The 21834-nt window shown below is 49.1% G+C and overlaps 1 protein-coding gene and 1 long non-coding RNA gene across 2 annotated transcripts; both read right to left on the reverse strand.

Moving 5' to 3' along the window:
- Positions 1–170: 170 nt before the first annotated feature.
- INHBB (inhibin subunit beta B) lies at positions 171–6300 on the reverse strand. The gene is made up of 2 exons (XM_032991677.2): positions 5608–6300; positions 171–2962 (listed from the first exon to the last, which is right to left on the reverse strand). The coding sequence occupies exons 1-2, from the start codon at positions 6008–6010 to the stop codon at positions 2187–2189; spliced, it is 1179 nt and encodes a 392-aa protein (XP_032847568.2). The 5' UTR covers positions 6011–6300; the 3' UTR covers positions 171–2186.
- A 363-nt stretch (positions 6301–6663) lies between these two features.
- On the reverse strand, positions 6664–12318 carry LOC122152441. Its single transcript, XR_006164557.1, has 2 exons — positions 12230–12318; positions 6664–7578 (listed from the first exon to the last, which is right to left on the reverse strand). It is a non-coding gene; the product is annotated as an uncharacterized LOC122152441 (long non-coding RNA).
- Positions 12319–21834: the final 9516 nt, after the last annotated feature.

Consider the following 21834-nt stretch of genomic DNA (forward strand, 5'->3'; position numbering starts at 1 on the left):
TGAGCTCTCAGACAAGGCTTTCTGCAATGACTAATACGACTACGGTCTAATGCGACAGTTCACTGTCTGCAGCCACATTCAGTCCCGAAAGTAAGCAAGTTTCTCCAGATGTTACGCACTGAAAAAAAAAAAAAAAAAAAAAAAAGAAAAAAAAAAAAGAAAAAAGCACATCCAGTTTTCAATCTTTTTTATTTATTTAAACTGTACACAAATGTAAAATACTTCAACAGCAAATCTAAGTGAAAATTGTTTGGTTTAAATTATTATGGAACAGAACCTAAAAGGAACTTTATTAAATAAACATAAAAATTGGATTTAAAGGATGCACATATTGTAATGTATTCTACAATAGTAATTTTCTTTCACTCTACGTTCCATGTGCGTATGGTATAGAAAAGACACTGAATAGAACAAACAGAATCCATTTTGTACCCTGAAACAATTGGTAGGCCTCGTGAGGGATTGCTCAGTATGACTACATGATATATGATGGCTTTGCCATCTCATAAAAATTATAACTAATACGTTGGCCTCTTTGGTTCCAAAATTTATGTATAATACATTTAACTGTATTCATTTTTTGCTGCTATAAAAATAACATTTTTTTCAAATGGCAGTTTTTGACTAATCATGCAACTAAATCAGTGCAAACATTAAAAGCAATCATTCGCTTTAAAAAAGAAGCAAAAGATTTAATTTCAAGTATAAAAAAATATAAAAAAGTCATATCATAAGTCCAGTTTTGTCTAGTATGGGTCAACACTTTAAATTGCATAGCTCATGCGGCACCTGTTTACCTAGATAGTGAGCAAAGATAAGTGCACTATCAAGTACCACTTTTCAAGGCATTGAAATTTGCAAGTGCTATTATACGTGCATTCAAGCAGTTTGCAAGTGCTATGCTGTATCATTATTTTCTGATCTTTATGGCCATCCTCGACACCTCCTGGTAAGGAAATTGAAAGCACTCTCCTGTCTCCTCTTTTCCAAGACTTGTAAAAATGTTCCTCGCCTGTTATTAAGCGCACTGCATTTTTCAGAACGTCTCCACTTTGTTACTGTCACTCCTCTTTAGGGTTCATTGGTTTCGCTGTGGTGGCGGTTGCTTGTTTGCTCATCCCACACATAACGTGCCCTTGCCGAGTCCCCCATTGAAGAACACAGGTTGCAACTTTGACTTTCCGTTCTCCGAACAGTGAGAGATGCCAACGGTCAACACAGTCCAGATACGGTATCAGATCCCCTTTTCCGGGATGCAGCGGGGGTAGCTGTCTACGGGTTGCCTGTGGGCAGTTAAAGCATCGGGTCACGCCAGCCCAGTCTGTGACTTCGCAACAGGCAGATGTACGAAATACAGCAGTTGCTTACGTGTCTGTCCCCTTTCCTCTCCCTCTCTGATGGTACCACGCGATTCCTTACTGGAAGTGCTGTAGGAAGATGCGGGGTATCTGTGATGTTTACGTTTAGAGAAATTTAAATTAAGAGGAAGTGATCACCTCCCAAGGCAGGTGTCCTGCAGCTTCCCGTTAGACCTAAGAGGTGACGGTCGACTTTTTTTTTTTTCTTCTTCTTTTTTTCTTTTTTTTTTTTTTTTTTTTTTTATATAATTTTCTAAGTTTGGTCATTTCGACACCTGCGTGCAAGAATACATCGTGTTCTCGCAGTCTGTGCTTTTGCCTGAGCAAAGGGAGCTCATTTCGGTCTGGCTTCGCCGGCAGGCAGGGAAACAGCTGCTCAGCCGTTCACTCGTACTGGCAGGCATTTAGGTCCGTCGTCACTGGTCACTGACTTTCTGTGCTCATGTCCCTTTTCCAAGCTGCCTCGTGTGTGTGTGTGTGTGTGTGTGTGTGTGTGTGTCTGTGTGTGTATGAGCGCGTGTTTGTGTGCGTGCCCATGTCTCGTGTGTGTGTGTGTCTTTAAGATATTTCATACCATTAACTTATAAGTGGTAGAATATATAAGTGTCCAAGATCCACAAACTGCCACTGTCCTGACACCAAAGTGAAATGATTTTTTTTTTTTTTTTTTTTTGTCAAACTTTTCCACAGTGACTTTCCAACACTGATGCCTGGATACACAGTGAAACTTCCTCCAACACCATCTTGTACAGGAATGATTTTTTCTCTCTCTCTCTCTCTCCCTCTCTCTCTCTCTCCCTCTCTCCCCCCCCAAAAACACACCTTAAATCAAGCACAACCACATTCTTCCACAATCATATTGGGAACGTCCCTTTTCACAATGTTGTATTCATCATCAAAGTACAGCATTGACATTGTGCTAAGTTTGGTTGGAATGCAACAGGAGTTCACGGTGCCCGGGTTCAGCCCCCGCATTCGGTACTGATTCACGACGGCGGTGTGAAAGGAGGAAGCCGACCCCGGGACGCCGGCCAAGTAGGCCGGGCAGCTCCCTTCACAGTAATTCCCATAGTAACCTGATGGTGCTATGATCCAGTCATTCCACCCAATGAGTCTAAAGTCAATGTAAAACTGTTGCCTGCAACATAGATTGGTCCTGCCATCGCACTCCAGGCCTCTTTTCCGGATCCTGTGTTTGTTATCGGCGAGGCGGGCTTGCACCACTAAAAAAGGCCGGTGGGATTCCTCCCCGGGGTCCACATAAATTGGCAGCACTGAATACTCTTCACAGCCCTCACATTGAACATCCAAGTTCAGTCTCCTTTCTCCTCTCTCAAACAGAGCCTGGATCGCCTCTGTCATGGGAAAAGTGTGCCAACCACTTCTTTTGAGATCAACTTTCTTTTCAACCACATTCCACTTGTTGCTAGTGTCCGGGTCTTGGAAATAGACTTTGACTCTTACTTTTCGCCTGCTGCCTTTCTCTAAGACATATGGAAGCAGCTTCAAGTAAAGCCACAGGCTGGCTTGAACGACAAACAAGTTCTGGTTCCCTTCATTCGAGATGAAGAAATAGAGGCGGACTCTAGATGAGGCCAGATCGTCTGCAAGATAAGGAGAGATCAGCAAGATTAAGTCAAAAAGGAAACGTTAGCCTGTGTGCCATTCTGGACTCGGGGACAACGCTAAAGCACCGCAGATCGAGGGAGCGGCGGCAGGGCTGCGCCGGCCAGAAGGCTCGCCCTGAATCAGAGATACCCAATTTGCAATCAAAATTAATTGAAAGGGGACTTCCCACAGCAACGTTCATCATCAGGCTGTAGTCGGATGTGTCAGATCCACAGACACCAGTAAGAGCTCTCCAGAATACGGGGTTTTTCCAGCCAGCCGGCTTTAAAGACACTACAGCAGCACCTTGAAAAGACCGGCACTCGGACTCTGCTATCTCGTCGGTTTAAGAATAGTTTTAACTTTCAGCTACCTGCCAACTCTCACAGGGAGAGCCCTTTCAATAACCACCGAAACGCCAATGCCAAACCAGGGATTTTGTTTCGATTTTCACATATTCTCATCGCAGTTAACAGAGAGGATTCACGAGACAGAGGGGAAAATATTTCAGTAATGTGCCTGCTTGTCCAAAAGATCAAGCTAACCCCCACTCAGTCTGGCAGAATATCTGCTATTATTAATCGTTTCGATCTCTGCCTTTTTCCCCCGAAACGATAAACTCCCATACGAGGTGAGGCAACGAAGTGCTTGCTCTCGCTGTAACGCCGTCCCTGGCTGTTCTCAATACGCTTTTCAATAACACCAGAATTAAAGGAGCGAAATTGTCACGGAAAGGCAAATGTCACCAAATGTCTGACATAACCCCTTATTTGTAAACAAAAGAGCCTGCTGCACGAAATATTTCAGAAACACCAGTGGCCCTCCTGCAATTTTGTACTATAAGTCCTAACTAAATTTGGCGTAGGTGATAAATGTGCAAGCTGGCCTTTATGGCGGAGACTGTAATTCTGGTCTTTGAATCAAAGCCTCCCAACCGCTATTTAAAATTATTGCTGGAAAGGCATTTTCTCATCTGCTTTTATCTGTTTCGCTTCTTTCTGTACGGAGCCAAATGTAGATTTTTCTTCCTTTTCTTTTCCTAAGAATCTTCATTATTTTTGTCAATGAATGGGATTTTTTTTTTTGCGTAGTCGGTGTCTTCATTTGTTACCCTAGATGCCTTTCAAATGTGCCTCCAGGGCCCATTTGGTACCTTGTAATATTTCAGTGACAAAAATTTTCACTGTGTTTGTCTATGTTTTACATAAAGTCGATTCTGGAAGTGTTACAAAAGCCAGCGATTGACTGAATACCAAATGGAAGTACAAGCCCACCCCAGATCTCCCAACAACAGCCTATTAAAAAATAATAAATCCCAAAATGTACGCGAAGAAAGCCTTTCACATGTTAGTAAATACACAACTTCTTTATAAACTGTGGTGACAGTGACAGAAAAAGAACAGTACAGTGTTGCTGCACCGATCCACATCACTCGTGTTGTGTGAGATTGTGTGTGCCCATAAATTTTGTATGTGAATATAACAAGCATATGTATAATGCAACAGATCCCATAGATACTGTAAATGTATATGCCTTTGGTAAGTGGGAGGGTAGATAAAGAAGATGAGTGGGCAGTATACAGGATAGAAAGAGATTTATTTTCTGGACAAATGATATACAGATGCCACGGGAAGATAGAGAGAGAGAAAAATGAACTGAACGATGGAGCGATGAAGGAAAGGAGAAATGGGCAGATAGACAAGAGGGAGCTGGTTCGCAGAGTGACGGTGTTAGAGCCAGATGTGCAAAGTTCACAGGCACAGTGGTTGCCTGGATAAACTGCTGGAAAGCGACGCTGAAGGGATTCAGTGACACATAACTGCAATGGCTGGACAGGATTGAGATGGCTGGTACCGTGGGGATGGATGGCACAGTTAGTGAACGGACTGACGGACAGAGAGGAGACAGACACACTTGGTAGGAGGCTGCACGCAGTGGACAAACAGACAAGGCCAACACTACGAATGAAAGCTAAATAAATGGGAAACGAACGGACGGGCGAATGCAAGCCTCAACAGACAGATGCATGCAGTGAACCAGATGAACGTGCAGGGCAGACAGCCCGGGCGAGGGATGCAAGAGATGGAGTGGGACAGGCAGAAGAGGGACAGGGGGATGCACAAGGACCGAGGCAAGCCACGGTGCAGCTGGAAGGGCAGCCGGAGGGAAGGCGGGGGGCACAGAGGCTGTGGAGGGATGGAGGGACACAGCGAGGGGAGTCGCAGGGCACAGCCCGGGGAGCATCCCGGACACGGGGGGCACTGGCGGGGAGGAGCGGGCAGGGCCAGGGCGAGACGGTGCGGGGCAGAGGGGAGAGCGGCCGAGGCGGAGGGTGAGCCCGGCAGCCAGGTGCCGGCAGCGGGCGGGGGGAGAACAGGCGGGGTGCACGGGGTGGGGGTGGGGGGGGGGGGCAAGGCAGCAGGGCCAGGCAAGGGCGGTCAGGGGGTCAAGGCAGGGGGACAGCGACGGTGGGCAGGAGAGGCCGGGCAGGGCGAGCGGGACGGACTGACAGGGGTCCGAGCAGGGGGACTGACAGCCGGGGGAGAGGCAGAGGCCGGGCAGGGGGAGCGGCGGGGCGGGGGGCCGAGGCAGGCCGGGCAGGGGGAGCGGGCGGCGGGGAGCGGGGCCGGGCGGCGCCCACCTGTCTCGGCGAAGCTGATGATCTCGGAAACGGGGTCGTGGGCCGGGGGCCCGGCGCTCGCCTGCCCGTCCAGGCTGGGGATCTCCACGCGGCCGTCCTCCCGCACCTTGCCGGCGTGCAGCTTGCGCAGCGCCGTGACCATGGCCGCCTTGGGCACGGCGTGCGTGATGTTGGGCCGGTCCCGCATCTGCAGCCGGCTCAGGATGTGCCTCTTCACCGCCTCCAGGAAATCCCCGTCCACCTTGCCCGGCTCCTCGGGCCGCCGGAAGCCGCAGGAGGTGCATGTGTCCTGCGGGGAGCCGCCGGCGGGGGCCGGCGGGGTCGGGGTGGCCGCGGCGCCCAGCAGGAGCAGCCCGCAGGCCAGCAGCGCGGCCAGCACCCCCCGGCGAGCCGCCCCGTCCATGGCGGAGGAGCGGGGGGCCGAGCTGGGGGCCGCCCCGAAGCGCCGCAGGGAGCCCGTCTGCAGGCAGCGCCGCTCCGTGCGCTCCGCGGCGCGGAGGGGGCGGTGGCAGCCAAGCTGGGGGGCCGCAACCGCTCCGCGCAGGGGGGGAGCCGCGGCGGAGGGAGGGGGCGCCCGGGGAAGCGGCGTGTGCCGCCGGGGAGGCGGAGGGGTGGGGGGGGTGGGGGGGGGGGGGAGGCTGCACACGCAGGCACCGAGGGCGAAGTTGGCGGGGAGGGGGGGTGCGGGGGTTGGGGGGGCGGGAGCGGGGGGGGGGCAGCAGGCTTGGCGTGCACGGAGAGCCCGGCTCCACGGGGGAGGGGGACGGCAGCAGGTGAGGGGGTGGCTGCGGAGCCCGGGGAGGAGGAGGAGGCTGGTGGGGGGGGGGGGGGTGGGGTGGGGTGGGGTGGGGAGCGAGCCGGAGGTGCGAGGGGAGCCGGGGAGCAGGGGGGGAGGCGGCGCCGCGCTGCCCCGGTGCCCCGCGCCGCTTCAGAGGGGCATCCCCGGGAGCAGCCGCTCCTGGTCCATCGCTCGCTTCGGCAGGTCCGGGCGGGCCGCGGAGAGGAGCTCTTTAGTCCGGCGTCATTGAGGGGGGTCAGGGAGATAAACGAGGCAGATTTATATACAATCCAATTTATAGCCTGGAAGGAGGGGGAGGGTGGGGGGGGGAGAAATGCCACTTGTACCCCCCCGCCCACTCCGCCCCCGCAAGACAACAATCCACAGGCCGTGGGTGCAGGTCTCTGAGCAGGTCGGCTCCGCTCCGCGCCGCTCGGTTGTCCCTCCTTCAGCGCCCGCTGCCTCTCAACGTGCCATCGAAGTTGACCCGGAGCCTAGCCGGGGAGGGGGCCGGGGGCGGCGGGGAGGGGGTACGCGGCTGGTAGCTCCACAGTTGCGAGTCTTCTCCCCCCACCGCCCCGCTTATTAGCAGCGAGATGCTTTTATTTTCAAAGCAGCGCGGAGAGTCCGGAGTCCGGCGAGGATGCTGCGGCGGCGCCCGGCGCGGCCCCCCCGCCGCGGGCAGCGGTACCGCACGCTGCGCGGCCGCGGAGCGGGGACTCGGCTCGATCCCGGCGATCCCAGGAGAAGCTGCACGGATCCACTCGGTCAGACCAGCTCTTCAGCTCGCTCCCTCGCTCGCTCTTTTTAAACAATATCTCCCTTGTTGGTGGTTTGGGTTTTATTATTATTATTGTTAGTATTATTTTAAGTGTGATTTTTGTTGTTGTTGCTGCTGCTCTGCTCCAGTTAATCTGTTTCCCTCTCTCTTTCTCCGCGTCTTTTTGATCTTTCGCTCGCCTTGTGCTGGCTTGAACGCTGTGTTTTGTTTTGTTTTTGGTTTTGTTTTGGTTTATTTTTTTTTGGTTGGTTTTTGTTGTTGTTGTTGGGTTTTATTATTATTATGATTATTATTATTATTATTATTATTAACGCGTCTGATGTTCCCTTTCGGATCCGCAGTGGAAGGTCTCGGGGAAGCGGCTCGCTCCTCGCTTATCTTCCTCTGATCTCCTCCTGCTAATTTTCCCCCCCTGCAAAATCACGACATTGTGGCACTTTCTACTGAAACTTTTATACAGGAGTTAAAACCACGTGGGAACTCCAACCTATAACAGAGACGCCATGGGTTCCTCACTATTTAGGAGATTAAGTTAAGTCTTTTGCCCCCTGGGCTATTACAGTAACTTCCTGATGTGGAAATATTAACTATGCTGTTTCTTTAACTCCCCCCGTCCCCACCCTCCCTCCCTCCCGTTCCTGCAAACACACCCACCGCACACCGACCCGCGTCCCTGTCCCGTCCCCCGGCAGGACGGACGGACCCCGAGCGACAGCAGCCCCGGCCCCCCCGGCCCCCCCCCTTCCCCCCCCCCCCCCCCCCCCCCCCCCCCGGTGTTCCTTGCCTTTTAAGCACTTGAAAGAAGTCATTAGAAAGTTTACCGTCGGGTTGGCTTTGCGACTGGGCGGGTGTTTGTTTGTTTGTTTGTTTGAATGGGCCGGGTAATCGGGGCGGGTGCCGAGGATTGTGTGTGTTTTCCGTGGGGCAGGAGTGACGCGGGCGCGGAGCCTGGCGGAGGCAGCGCGGGGGGGGGGGGGGGGGGGGGGGGGTCGGGGCGGCGGCCGAGGGGAGCCGGGAGGGGAGATAACGGGAACGCCGCGCTCCCGCAGCCGGGGCGGGGAGGGCCGGGAGCACCGGCCCTGCCCGGGCGCTCGGAGCGGGTTTTCCTCCGCGGGGCAGCCCCGTTTTTTTTTTTTTTTTGGGGGGGTCTCCAAGGCGAAAGGGACGGGGGGGTGTGATCACACACCCCCACCCCCCGCGGGGGTGAGGAGAGGCTCCCACCCAGCTCCTGAGCCCGGAGGGAGACCGCCGCGCCTCTGCGACCGCGGCACCGGGTCGTTATAGCGAGCCACGCTGCGCCCACCACCCCCACCTCCGGCTCCGCGGCACGCCGCCCCACGCCCCCCCCCCCTCCCCACGCCGCGGGCGCGCCCCGGGGCCGGGCACCCACGCTGGGGCAGCGTCCGCGGCTCACCCGCGCGGTGTCCCGGGCCCCGGGGCGGCCCCGCGGGGTGGCCGTGCCCGGCAACCGCGGCCGCGGCCGCTGCGCGCTGCCCCGCGGCCCCTGCGCGGCGCCGCCGCCAAGCCTGGGCGGAGGGCGCCCCCTCTGGGCCGCGCGTGGGAGCGGCGGCGGGGCCGGGCGGGGTCACCGGGGCAGCGGCGGGGCCGGAGCGGGGACTGCGGGGGAGCGCGGCCCCGGGGCAGAGCCGAGCCGCCCGCCGGAGCCCCCCGCGCTGCGGTAACGGGCCGAAGGTGCCGGGGCCGCGGGGGGGTCTGGTCCTGCAGAGGCGGGAGGGGGGGGGGGGGGGCCGGGAAGCGGGAGGTGGGCGCTGAAGCCTGGGCTGTGGAGCGGGCAAACGAGCACTTTGGGCTGAGCCTCCTGCAGAGCAGGAGCGGGCCCCAGGCGGGGGGGGGGGGGGCTGCTGGCTGTTTTAACATCTTCCTTTTTTTTTTTTTTTTGTCTTCTTCTTCTTTTTTTTTAAACAAAGCGAAATCTAACTTTGAAAATGAAAGTAAATCTCCAGCCCATCATCTTTTCCATCGAGCCAAAGGGTGGTTTTCAACGGGCAGAGGCAGGGGACACAAATTTCAAGCATTGACAGCAAAGAAACCCCTTCGGCTCACACCAGGTTTTAGAATAATAAAACTTCTCATATACTCCTGGACTGCACACGTGAGCCCTGTTAGTTGTCATTAATACACGCAACGCAGGAGCGTAAAGAAGGTCAACTGGAGGATCAGCTCATTACTGTGATTTAAGAATAGAAGGGACAAATGCTATTCTCATCATAAATATTTTCTGTTCTGTACTGCAAAGGGAAAGACACTTAATGCTGTGCTTCAAAACCACATTGCAATCGCAATCTGATTGTTCGTGTCGGTTTTAATATAAACACAGCCTAGTCGCATATAACAGCATTGTAAATCAAACCCTCAGTGTCACGGGAGCTACCCTGATGGGAGATCAGAATTAGGTACAGTATTTCCTCCCTGCCAGCAACAGGTTTTGAATGGAAAGCCTGGAATGTAAAAAAAGAAATAATGCTAAAAATCCAATCACTCTGACATCCTGTGAGCTAATGAGAGCACGTGAATGCAACAAGCTTAGTACTTCACAGTAATTAATTTGACAGCAAAGAGCTAACAAGAAAACAACAGACAGAGCAGTGATGACTGGTTCATGGAGGTCACTGTCAAACAATAAATAGGTGCAAACACAGTCCCTCTCCCTTTGAAAACAACTATTTCATTGCCCCAGTGAGAATGAAATGCCAAAGAGGGACAATATTATGTCTTCAGTGAGGATAATAAATCTGGGAAGGTATTTCTAGTAGAAGGTTTTCTTTTTTTTACATATGGTGATTCTTAATCATCCCTGTTACTCACTGAAGTGGCAATGTTTTGGCTTTTTGGTTCCCCCCTTCCCCCTCCCCCCCCCCCTTTTTTGGTTAGCCAAAGCCATTTTGCATATGCAAATATTGGGAAAACTTATCTTCTCTCGCAATTACTAACAAACTAATATACTAATAACTCCTATTGTTATTTAAAGTCTGTCCAACACAGCATTCTGGAGGCAGCTCTCACACAATGGACTTTCTCAGGCTTCCTCCTCGGGCTTCCTCCTAGAGAAGAACTTAATCAAACCTTAGATGCTTTCAGACAGAAGGGCCTACAGGGAGAGCAAACAGGGGTAACTGAAAGAAATGTGCCATTGGATTTCTAATCTTGCTCAGGGAGCACGGCTTATTGATTGAGCCATAAAGCTCGGTTAATTTTAAGATCTCCTCAGCTTTCAGTTCTTTCCCTTGGGCATAAACTTGTTGCTTACACATAGTGGCTCAACTATCATGGAAAGGTTAGCTTCACACTCCCCCTGCTCTGCTCTCCTCCCCTCCATTCTATTTGTTCTGAGCTCATCTGTGTGAGGATACGTTTTCACACACACCTTCTCAAACCGGCTGCTATTCATCTGATTCAGGGTCATGCGTCTCCATACATTAAATGCAGGGGAAAACTGGGAAGGAAATGGCTGGGATTCGTGCTTAATGGGCAAGCACACAGTTAGACAGAGAGCCCCGCTGTGAGAAGGTACAGGATCGGAGGGTATTTTCTGTAGAAACATCAAGTATTGTGACTGGAATCTGATGCCTATAAAAGTTACTGGTATAATGAAATCAGCATAAACTGAGATCCTCAGTCACTGTAAATCAGCATCTTTCCGAGGCAAACCACTGCCACTCTTCCTCTATAACCTAAATATTTACTTATGTACGTTTTTTCCCAGGGGGTGGCAGATGCAGAAGTCATGCTTTTGGAGAGGCCAGTCAGTGCAGCTCTGCACCTTCCTGAGGCGGTGGGAAGCTCTAGAAACTGAGCAGCCAGTGATGGCACAAGGCAGCTCCCTCGCTGCTCTGTGTTTCCATGATGCCTTCAGCAGGACCATAAGCAGTTTACACTAGCAAATGATCTAGCTCCTCACATATTGCTAAAGCACCTTTTATGCTCTTAAACCATTAATAATATCCATTAGGAAACCTTACTAATCCCTTTGAGGAAGGATTTTCTTTACTGTACCGATGGCTGAACTGAATAAAGCTTCATTTATAAGAGGCCTGACTTGCACTAGAAATGCTTCTCTTTTGATAACCAGCAAACACAAGTTTTACTAGCACAAGCATCTTTTTCTGCAAGCATTTCCCAAATAAAATAGGCTATACCAGCAAAAGCACTTTTTTTTTTTTTTTTTTTGCTCATATAGCTATATCTATATGGGGGATTTTTGCACGTAGTGAAACACAATCTGTTTTAAATGGCACTTCAGAAGAGCATTGCTATCCCACAGAAGTTTCAAGACTAGACCTTGAAGTATATACTTCTGCCCCATATCTGAAAGCTTTTTACAAGGTGGCCATTGTCATCTTGCTGGAAATATAGAGAAACTGAGGCGCACGGTTGCAGGGGCAGGCTGGGAGTGCTCTGCTCTATCTGGAATTTCTATCCATGCCATTCTTTTACTTCAGATGAAATTATGTATCTGTAACCAGACTGATTCCTCGCTACGTACAATTACTTTTTAAACAATTGCAACAAAAACAGTGGATGTTGCAAAAGTACCATAATTCTGTAGAAGGAAAAGTCCTACTGAAAATCAAGTAGGTAAATGCTGTTCCGAATGACCTGGACATTTTCTAAACTGGCAAAGGAAGATCTAACTCACAAAAAGAACACTAAAGGTTTAATGTGACTCCTTTGTTCCTGCTCATGCTTCTTTAACTGAAAACTGTTAACAGATTCACTCTCTCTAAAAAAAAAAAGGGTCCTACTCTCTGAGGACCTCTTGGAAAAAGGGGGTATAGCATGCAGAAACAAAGGACCTGACCAAACTGGGAACTCCTCATCTAAAGCAGGTACAACAAGAATCTGGAAGATGAGTCACAGAGAAGTAAAACAGAGCCCTCAACAAGTTTTGAAGAGCACCTCTGGAATGCCAGCTCCTCGCACAAGTGTCAGGCAGGATGGGGGCATGGGGGAGGCAGAATTACAGGGTTGCGGGGGTATTCTCCCAGCTTCAGCCTCCCACTCCCACTGCGCAGCTGTAGTCCCGCTCCCGTCAGCTCAGCTACCTTGCGGTGCCTCACGGGCAACGTGTTGGCCGATTGATCCTCTTCGGGGGACCCCTTCGCACTCCTGGGAGGTTTGCATCCAAGCTCCCACATTTGCTTTGGGCAGCGAAGCGAAGCGCAGGTGGATCTCCCGCGCTGTGAAGCGGTGCAGTCAGGTACCTTGCCTCAGGCAGGTCTCCGCAGGAAGCAGCGTGCCCTCTGGCAAAGGGACTGAGTTCAGGGAATCTGCTTCAGTTTCCAAAGTAAAGGGACTGAACACCATCGGGTGGATACCCCCCCGTGTAATATTCAAAAGCTATCCGCTGCTTGTTGACGGCCCAGAAACGCTCGTTTTCCTCACAGTCTGTCCTCCGTAGTCCAAAGCTGTAGCCTTATAACCAGGCAGTGACTTCCTCTGAAGTTGCTTGTATTGACCTAAATAGGTTGGGGCGGGTGAGGACACACAGACAACATGAAAAAGCTGTGCTGGTTGCCCAACAAAGAAGTGTCTGCTTTGTGGTGAGCACTTTTAACATATAAGCACTTTTAACATACATAAGAACATGATTTTCATGTTTATTTAAGTTCACACCAAAAGCCTTGCAAAGTAGCAAAGTGAGTAAAAATAAAAGCTGCATTTAAGTGGTAAACAAAATAGTTAAAACTTGACTTCTCCTAATTTGAACGCTACTTACTGAGGCAATGCATTTAGAAGTCAACTGGTGCGTTTCTTCTATAGATCCAGCTGTGACTGTGTCCTGGGTTGAGTGAGTGGTGGAGTTTTTTGGTGGCAGGGGAGGGGGCTATCGGGGCGGCCCCTTTGTGAGAAGCTTCTCGAAGCTCCCCCAGCTCCACGTCAGCTCCACTTCTGTTTGGGAAATTGAGCCAATCGGCTGCACCTCTGCGATAACGTATTTAAGAAGGGACGTGGTGACGGGCAGTGGGACTGGTGAGGAGGAGTTGCTGCAGCTGCATGAACACCAAGGTCAGTGGAGGAACGGAGGAAGAAAGGAGGGGGGGAGGTGTGCAGGAGCAGAGACCCCCCTGTATCCTGTGGTGAGACGGCAGGGCGGCCCCCCCCGCCACCCATGAAGATCTACGGTGGAGCAGACATTGATTTGTGGCCTGTTGCTCCTGCTCGCCTGATCAAGGTGCTGTGCCTGAAGAAGGCCGGGGTCTCGTGGAAAAAGGTATCCCTGCTGCTGTAATTCAGCGCTGGGAGGATTGCAGCATGCAGGGGAGTCCCACGCCGGAGCAGCTCGGGAAGGGCTGCAGCCGTGGGAGAGAATCCAGTCAGAGGAAGTTAGTGACCTATGATGGAGCAGTGTGGGGAACGCTGCGGCCCATGGGAGGAATTCAAGTCGGAGAAAGTTTGTGGAGAACTGTCTCCTGTGAGAGGGGGACCACAATGGAGCAGGAGGAACAAGTTCCTCACCGAAGATGAAGGAAGTGGCAGTGCTGACTGCACCCCCCATTCCCTGCCCCTGCGCCACTGGGGGAGGAGGTAGAGATATCGGGAGCAGAGCTGAGCCCGGGAAGAAGGGAGGGGTGGGGGGAAGGTGTTCTCAAGATGTGGCAATGCTTCTCACTGTCCTACTCTGTTGTGTGTTGTTAGTGTCTGTAATAAATGTATGTTCTTTTTTTTTCTTCCCCTAACGAGTCTGCCTTTTGCTCGTGACCATAAAGGGGAATTTTCTCCCCATCCCTGTCCTGTCTCGAACCCCAAGCCTGGCTCTCTGTCCCTTCTCATTGCCGGAGGGGAAGGGAGAGAGAGCTGCTGCATTGTGGTTGGCTGCCAACCAGGCCCAAAACACGACAGACTGGTACATCTACTAAATCAGGAAAATGAACAGTAGAATGGAGCAATGTTAAAATCAGCTGTCCTGAGAAAATCAGTGATTATCAGGGAGTGGTGACAAGATGGAGAGGTTTTCCGTCTAATTTTTAATGGAGCTCAGAAGCAAAAAATTGTTGGTACCTTTGCAATGCCATGGGAGAAATGGGGTACAGAAGGTTGAGTCATCTCATGATGGACAATCAGTAGTGCCTGATGAGTACCTGAATGTAAGCTACCTTTTTTTTACTACAAGCAAGCAGCATAATGCAGAGGAAGTGTCTACACCTGCTGCCCATGGGACAGGCTGCAGCCAGAAGACCTGTGCTTAGGCCTGAATTTCTTCCTCTTTACCCCATTTTTACTAGCTGTAAGTTGCTTTGAAATCAGGTGGAGAGAAGCAGCATACAGGAATTCCTCTTCATGGAGCTTGATACTAACAGCACGGCCTTGGTGCTGTATGTCAAAAGTAATTTTCAATCTGTTCGTACTTAAATTGCCCAGTTTTGTTTCCGTGACTCTTTTGTTACATCAAAACTGCTGCGAAGTTTGGCTGTTTGCACAAGAACATCAGACTGGGTTTTTAAAGATTGTGGTACGGTTGACTGATGTGCTCACTGTTAGGACCAGGAACAAGGGGCTCCTGTAACAGCAAAGTCCCCCAGTTCAAGCAAGGGAGATCTTTTCCGCCGGGCCAGAGCAGCAGCACTGTCACAGTTTGTGGAGCTCTATCGATTTATCCCAGATGAGAGTTAGCCCACATGATTCACAGTCATTTGCCCAGTGCTATTTAGCCATTGCAGGCCTCTAACAAGTATGTTCAGGCTGTCTCACCCTCCATGTTTGCTACATTGACATTAGCTACCAGCAAGGTCCTCTGCTACCACCCATCGCTGATGTTCCAGTACTACTAAATCACGTGAGAAGGTTAAACAAAAATTTCTGAATCACCTTCTGCCCTGCTCAGTATTTACCATTTATAAATTGGTGCTACCTGTCCCCTTACGAGGGAATAGTGTGAATATGCCATGGGATTAAAACAAAACGGATTGCAAAATCTATACAGCCTGGGTGCTAACACCTGCTATTTCTTCCAAAACATGAAAAAGCATGTACACTGTGACAGCTCACGCTGTCCCCTCAAGAGTTTTAAGATCATGGGAGTTTTTCACTCCTCAGGTTACAAGCAGGTCTTCTTGTTCTGTTATTTCCCTGCCATGATCTCCTCAGACATGAGGCAGCTTATTAACAAGGAATAACCCTAAAACTTCTCCAGAGCCCTTTGCCATTTCTGAATAATAGTTTCACCCCCCAACATTTATTGCTGTGGTTTAGATCCTTACCAAGAACATTATTAGGAGTAAATCATATTATGTGGAAATATTACTGTGAAATGTACTGGTACAAGGGTAAGAAAATAAACCACTGCTCCAGAGACGGCAAGAACAGGAGCACATGGATCATATTAAGCAGATGTTGGGTCTACCAAACCTACACAGGTACTGAAATGTTAGGAGGGTGCAGAGCTACAACAGGAAAGTGCGTTGTTCTACTTTTTTGCTTAAAAGATGAGAGAGAGGGCCTAGGGGAGGGGAACGCATGAAAAAGAAAAGGATGAACTTTTTTTTTTTTTTTTTTGGCTACTCCAGATGGGGTTTTCCTCTGTTTAAATGCTGAAGGACAGAAAGATTTTAAATTAAAATCTTAATAAATATAGCCCTGAGGCTAGTAACATTATTACATCCAAGATGATTACAGCAACCAAGCCACAGAAGAAATATATATATATTTATTTGAAGCATAATAAGCCTCAGTATTTAGGAGAAAGCTAGGTAGCTAACTGACTTCCAAACTAGTGAATTTTCCATTCCGCTCTGCTGAAAGGATAAACCAACACAGGTTGCAGGGCTTGGTTTCATTTCTGTACAAGATAATATTATTACTGCTTATACTTTATATATAAAGGTATAAAAATTACAATTGCTCAGATCACCTGCATGAGGATTGGGCCAGACAGAACCCCAGGTTTGCAATATGCAATAGGAGATAGGGATAACTAGGGAGCTTCATTGCAAAAGAGCAATCTAGTTCCCCCAGCTTGCTTGAGCGAGGCACGTTCTCCTTGAGACATTTGCCTGTTTCACTTGGTCCTAGTCTCAAGACAAGATACTGGACTTTAATTGTTTGTGTAGAGTTGTTTTTTTTTTTTTTTTTTTAATTACAGGAATATTTTAACAAAGGATATGGGAAAATAAAGGGATACAAAGAAAAGGGTACAAGCTGATAAATATGATTAAATCATAGAGCGACTGTGGAGTGGGTCATGAAGTGTTATAATCCCCAACTCCCCTCTGCTTTCTGCCTCAATGTGTTAATGCATCACACTTTAGTACAGTGACACTTTCAGCCCTAGGTGGAAATTCACACATGATGAAGAGGTGGAGGAGGATTTCCAGATGGTCAGACCTCAGGGAGTGCGAAAAGGTGGGGGAAGGAAGGGAGAAACTGCTGAAGGGAATCGGACTTTGGTCACATCAGTAATTTCCAGCTGAAAATGGAATATTAAAAAAACAACCCAATACAAAAAAAACAATCACCATTGATCCCATACTGGAGCCAGGTGCATTCAGGTTTGGATGTTATGCATGATAATTCCTCACCAATACTGGTTATGAAAGATCCCTTGGAAATAATGGTCTATTTGTGTGCAACAGTGAAAGGTGTGAGCTTCATTTCCTTGGCCAAATTTCAGTATGGGTACTAAAGCATCCCAACACAGACCCAATTAGCTGTTTTATGCTGAACAGCTCCTCTTTACCAGAGGTTATTGTAAAGCGGCGCTTGCCCTGCATCGTGCATGAATTTTCCCTCTAGCAGAGGCTGTATTTGGCTGCTGCACATCCCTTGGGACCATCTTCTGCAGGGCCACCTCTCCAAGAGCAGTGAAGGGCACTGAGACAGAGAAAATACAAGGATTGCAGCCAGTTGGTCACATCACATCCCAAAATAGGCCCCACTTTTCCTTTAGGGGAGCATAAGGCAGCAGCTGCTATCATGCAGCTGGACTTCTCTAAGACCTCATTTACTGTGGCCTTTGAGGGGAAGGGAAAGGTAGTCACGGTACAGAGTTCAGGAGGTCTGGTCCTTTAGGGTGAGAGGTGCTAGGGCTGTATAAAGAATTAGCAATAGATGGTATTTTGTACAGCCACAGTTCTTTCCAGATGTCAGGATTAGGGGAAATATAAGATAATCAATTCTTTAAGCATATCAGTACCCCTATATGGGGGAGGGGGGGTGAGGAGGAGCAGGGAGGACAGTCTCCTCATCATGACATAAAAAGCAAGCATTTGGTATGATGGCTCACACTGCATTTCTAAGGGCTCTGGCTTCATTTACTTAGGTGTTCCTTGGGTCAGAGCATTTCCCCTACCACAAAATGGGCACTAGAGATGCCAACGGTGTGCAGTCACAATGGAAAGGAGTATTATGTTTAATATCAACAGTATGATTGCATGCTATTTACCTATATTTTCTGGATGGCAACAAAGTAAATTGACCACAGCATGATGAACTACTTGGACAAATCTCATGAGAAATAAGGCTGTCGCATGCAGTTTACACTTTGGGGAAATGTTTGTTCTATGTCCACTCCCTGTCACTCCCAGTACAAACCATGTTGTGCACTCAGGTCAGGAAGAAGCTCAAGGAGACGAGGGACGCTGCTTTGCCCTATTCAACTTCTGTTAGCACAACTTCAAATTTGTAAAATCTGTGGTTTTAACTGATGCCGAATTCCTCCTCCTATTGACTTTATATGTTAAATTGCTTACGTCATGCAAAGAAACCTCAGGCATCTGATGTGGTAGTGACTTCCACGATGATATATTGAAGATGCCCAGGTGCTTGTCACTGGCTTTAGTGTCAAGCCTCTGAGTCTTGTAAAGCCTGCAGTATCCATCCCAGACTTCAGTCTCTTACAATGACTAGATGAACATCTCTGACTTTCTTCCCTAAGGACTCAGTGCAGCAGGTGTTTTCAGTCTGCCCACCTTCCAGATCAGGTGTCCAAAGATGCAGCAATAAACATATATTTTTTTTTCTTCTCTTTTTCTAAAAGAGCTCAAGGTGGGTGGAGGGGATGGGCGTAGGTTATTTTTATTCATACCTTAATTTAGTCAGTAGTCCAACGGTTCATGAAAGAAGAGCTGGGCTCAGTCCGCTTCCCTGCCTGACAGGAGTCCTGGGGAACATGCGAGGCAGGGCAGGTCTTCTCAGAAGGAAAGGACTATGGGGTGATGCTGGGACAGGACCACCCTCCAAACCTCCAGTTGAGTCAGTGCATAGCTGAACAGAACACGATCCTACAACTCTCTAGGTAGACAGTTCAGAGAGCCACAAGGCCATGCCTTCCTGCTTCCCACCCTGCTAGCCAAAACATCTGGGACTACCCAATTCACATGAGGCCAGCTTTAAGAGAACAGAGGCAGTCCCCTCCCTGGCACAGAGCATACCCTGCTAAGCGCACTCTTCTGGGAGAGGAGACATACACACTCCCTGGGGCAGAAGGGAATTGAGCCATGTGAAATTCCCCATGTTCAGCACTAGCCTTTTTGAGCGCCAAGCGTAGTGTATACAAAACACCACCACACTGCCAACCACCCTGCCCTTCCCTTGCAAGAACGGACCCACACTCTGTTTCTGGAAGAAGGCCAAGAGAGAGCCCAAATTGTGAAGCCCAAGGGATCCTCAGCCCTCAGGCAAGGTAGATTTAAGAGGCTGTGTTCCCCATCACTTGCTCAGGCAGCAAAACAGTCTCTTGGTTCTGGTGGCTGCCCTTTTGAGCTGGTGCACGGCACAGGAAGCTTTGCTATGAAAAGCAGAGATCTGGAGTTTGTGGTGGCTGCCAAGAACAGGCATTGCAACACTCCACAGTGATGCCCAAGACCTTCTGTTAGTCTGCGTCCACCAAACCGAAACATCATTGCCGTTGTTACGCTAGCAGTCCACAAAGCACTAGCAGATGGAGCTCCCCCAGAATCCAAACTACTGCACGATAAACACTGTACAGATCCAGGTCTGCCCAAAGAGCAGAGAGATCATGAATTAAAAGTTGCCAAGTGACCTTTCCTCCTCCTCTCTAAGTGACAAGGCACAAACGAACTTGCAGGATTGAGCCTGTAGCAAAATTGGTCCTGCTGTATCTTATCTTCTGTCTAGGTAACAGAGCTGAATTTGCTCAACAGTAGCTGTTAAGGAACAGTAAAAGAATACAGGTATACGTAAGGGTGGATTTAGACAAGGCAAACACTTAACTGTATGTATTAAGACTTGAAAGTAAACAAGTGATTGATAGCAGTCAATGGAGACTGCTCTTACAGCAGCAGTGGAAGAGCTGAAAGAATAGAAAAGTAAAGGGATAGAAGCAGAGTGTTTTCCCATAACATGATCGTTGCTGTGAACTATTACAGGCATGAAACAAGGAAGGAGTAAACAGCTCCCCATCCCCATGGCTGGGATGTTTTGTTATTTAGCAGAGATTGCCTGGCACACAGCTGAGAAGTCTTCGTCTTCTCACTGCAGACTTCCAGGCTTTAGACAGTATATTCTGGTTTTGAGCTTCTGACGCAAAAATACATGCAAAAGGCCTTCCTAGCAGGAAATGCCTAGCACCTTTAACTGGGAAGCCAAAATTAACAATCTTGCTAAGACACCTTTCCTACCCTCACCCCTTGAGTTAGCTCCCAAAACAAGAGGAACAGCAAAGGAGCCTGTGACGCCCGAAAGGGAGAATCTGTGGGCAGCAGAGGGAAGCAGGGGTTGCTCTGTGTGCACGTCACTTGCTGCAGCCTGTCTGGGGTGACGGTGTTGTCAGCAGGAAAGGGTTACCAGGAGAGGTGGGGCTGCTTGGAAACGGGCCTGGATGCTGCAGAGCTTTTCACCTTTCACTTCCTTAGCTTTTCCACAGCTAGGAATAGGCTGCAAGCTCATTCCCACTTCTGCTTTCAGTAAAGGTCTTAATTGGCTTGTTTAGCTCAAAGTCCTGCGTTTTCTTCAGGAAGAAAGAAAGAGAACAGAAAGTAAAGCATACATCCCTTTATCATAGACTTGCATTTCAAATACTCCAAACCTATTTAATACCTTAGACCTTGCCCAATTTTTGTCTCATGGGGAAGACTGTTCCCCTGGAACCTATATCCCCACTTCTTTCCAAAAAAGAACAAAAGATAAGTTTTAACTTGGTGTTGATGCAATATTCACCCCACCCTGAACCAACTTTGAAAGCTCATGTAAAAAACATGAAGAATAATTTTTACTTAGCTCTTGTTATGAACAATTCAGAGATAAGAAACAAGGCAAGACACGTCTCAGCTGCAAGTGTGAACATGATCTCAACACTGCAACATTTTCCTTGCCTGGCTAGAGATGGGTTGGCAGCATGAGGTATATGAAGGTAGGTTACAGGTGACAAAAATGTAAAAAGCCTATTATTAAACTAGGTGTAAGCAGTCTTGAAACTTCATTAAGGCCAGGGAATTCAGCCCTGGACATTGCACCTGCTTGATTATTCACAAGAAATTAACATTAAACAAATGCTGTAAACTTGAAGCTAAGTTGGAGAGGATTCAGATGCTGCTCTTCCTGCTCTCTGACTGGGCAGCAATGGAAAGAAGCCTGTATCATGGACAAACTCCACATGCTTTCCTCTTTCAGGATGGAAGTGAAGACTTCATCACAAGTTTTCACCAGGTGCAGAGGACAGGTCATTTGCTGTCCTCCCACTGCGACTACAGGAGTGAACTGTAGAACTGCAGTGTGTTAAAGGTAGGTTTGAGCACTGACCTATTTTTGTTCATCTGCCATGGGAGAGACATGTGGAAACATTGTGGTTTGATGGATTTGATTAAAAATATGCTAATGAATAAAGAAAATTAAGTGCATCCCTTGGGCTCCTGGCAAGCTGCCAAGACAGACACTGGGACCACCAACAGGGGGTCCTTATGCTTCAGATTTTGCAATCCTTCAGATTCCTACTGCAGAGGATGGTGACCCAGCAGAAATGGAGCTTAAAGTTGAGAGTTTTTTGTGTCCTGCCTCCACTCCTCTCCAAATGCCACAATATTTTAAAATTTATGCCCCAGGTGCTAGAATCAGCAAGCATAAGAACATCTTTGTTTTCATTGAAAAAAATACTTCTACCATCATTGTTGAAGAAAGAAAGCTTGCAAACATAAAGCAAGTGTATTCAAAAGGCTTGGAAACAAAAAGACTGTGAAAGAGAACTCCAAGTTCATTTTCTAAAGCATCTCATTATTTCTAAACCAAATGTAGTTTTGGAGGCCTGACTTATGGTTTTCAAGCTCCTGAGGCAAAGCTGCAAATGTGGCCTTTATTCCCACGCAGGAGCAGCTCTCTCCTCCCTCCATACTGTTCAGGGAGGGGAAAAAAAAAAAAAAAAAAAAAAAAGGCAAACCAAAACAACTCAAACAGGCACAGTGTTACCCTCTGCTCCACAACTGTTTGCTACATTACTGTCATCGCTCAAATGGATTTACTCAAGATACCACATAAGAAAGCTCTAACCTGGCTGCAGGAATAGGTGAATCACATACTCCACTGTTGTTCCTCAGGTAAGAAGCAGCTTTCATTAGGAAAGTCTGAAGTGTCCAGCTCTCCTAGTGCTCATAACCCTTCTGTAGGTAGTTGTTCTTCCCATAGTCTGATTCACTCTCCATTGTCCTGCAGTCTTCACAGCTGGGACAGGGCAGCTGACCGCGACTGGGGATATGGGTGC

This window comes from Tyto alba, unplaced genomic scaffold, assembly GCF_018691265.1.
Source record: "Tyto alba isolate M040663 unplaced genomic scaffold, T.alba_DEE_v4.0 Super-Scaffold_7, whole genome shotgun sequence".
Lineage (NCBI taxonomy): Eukaryota > Metazoa > Chordata > Aves > Strigiformes > Tytonidae > Tyto > Tyto alba.

Coding starts and splice junctions, on each gene's coding strand:
- INHBB (XM_032991677.2), bottom strand. CDS start 6,010: ATGGACGGGGCGGCTCGCCGGGGGGTGCTGGCCGCGCTGCTGGCCTGC. Junction 2,963..5,607: donor CATCAGCTTCGCCGAGACAG/GTGGGCGCCGCC, acceptor CTTATCTTGCAG/ACGATCTGGCCTCATCTAGA.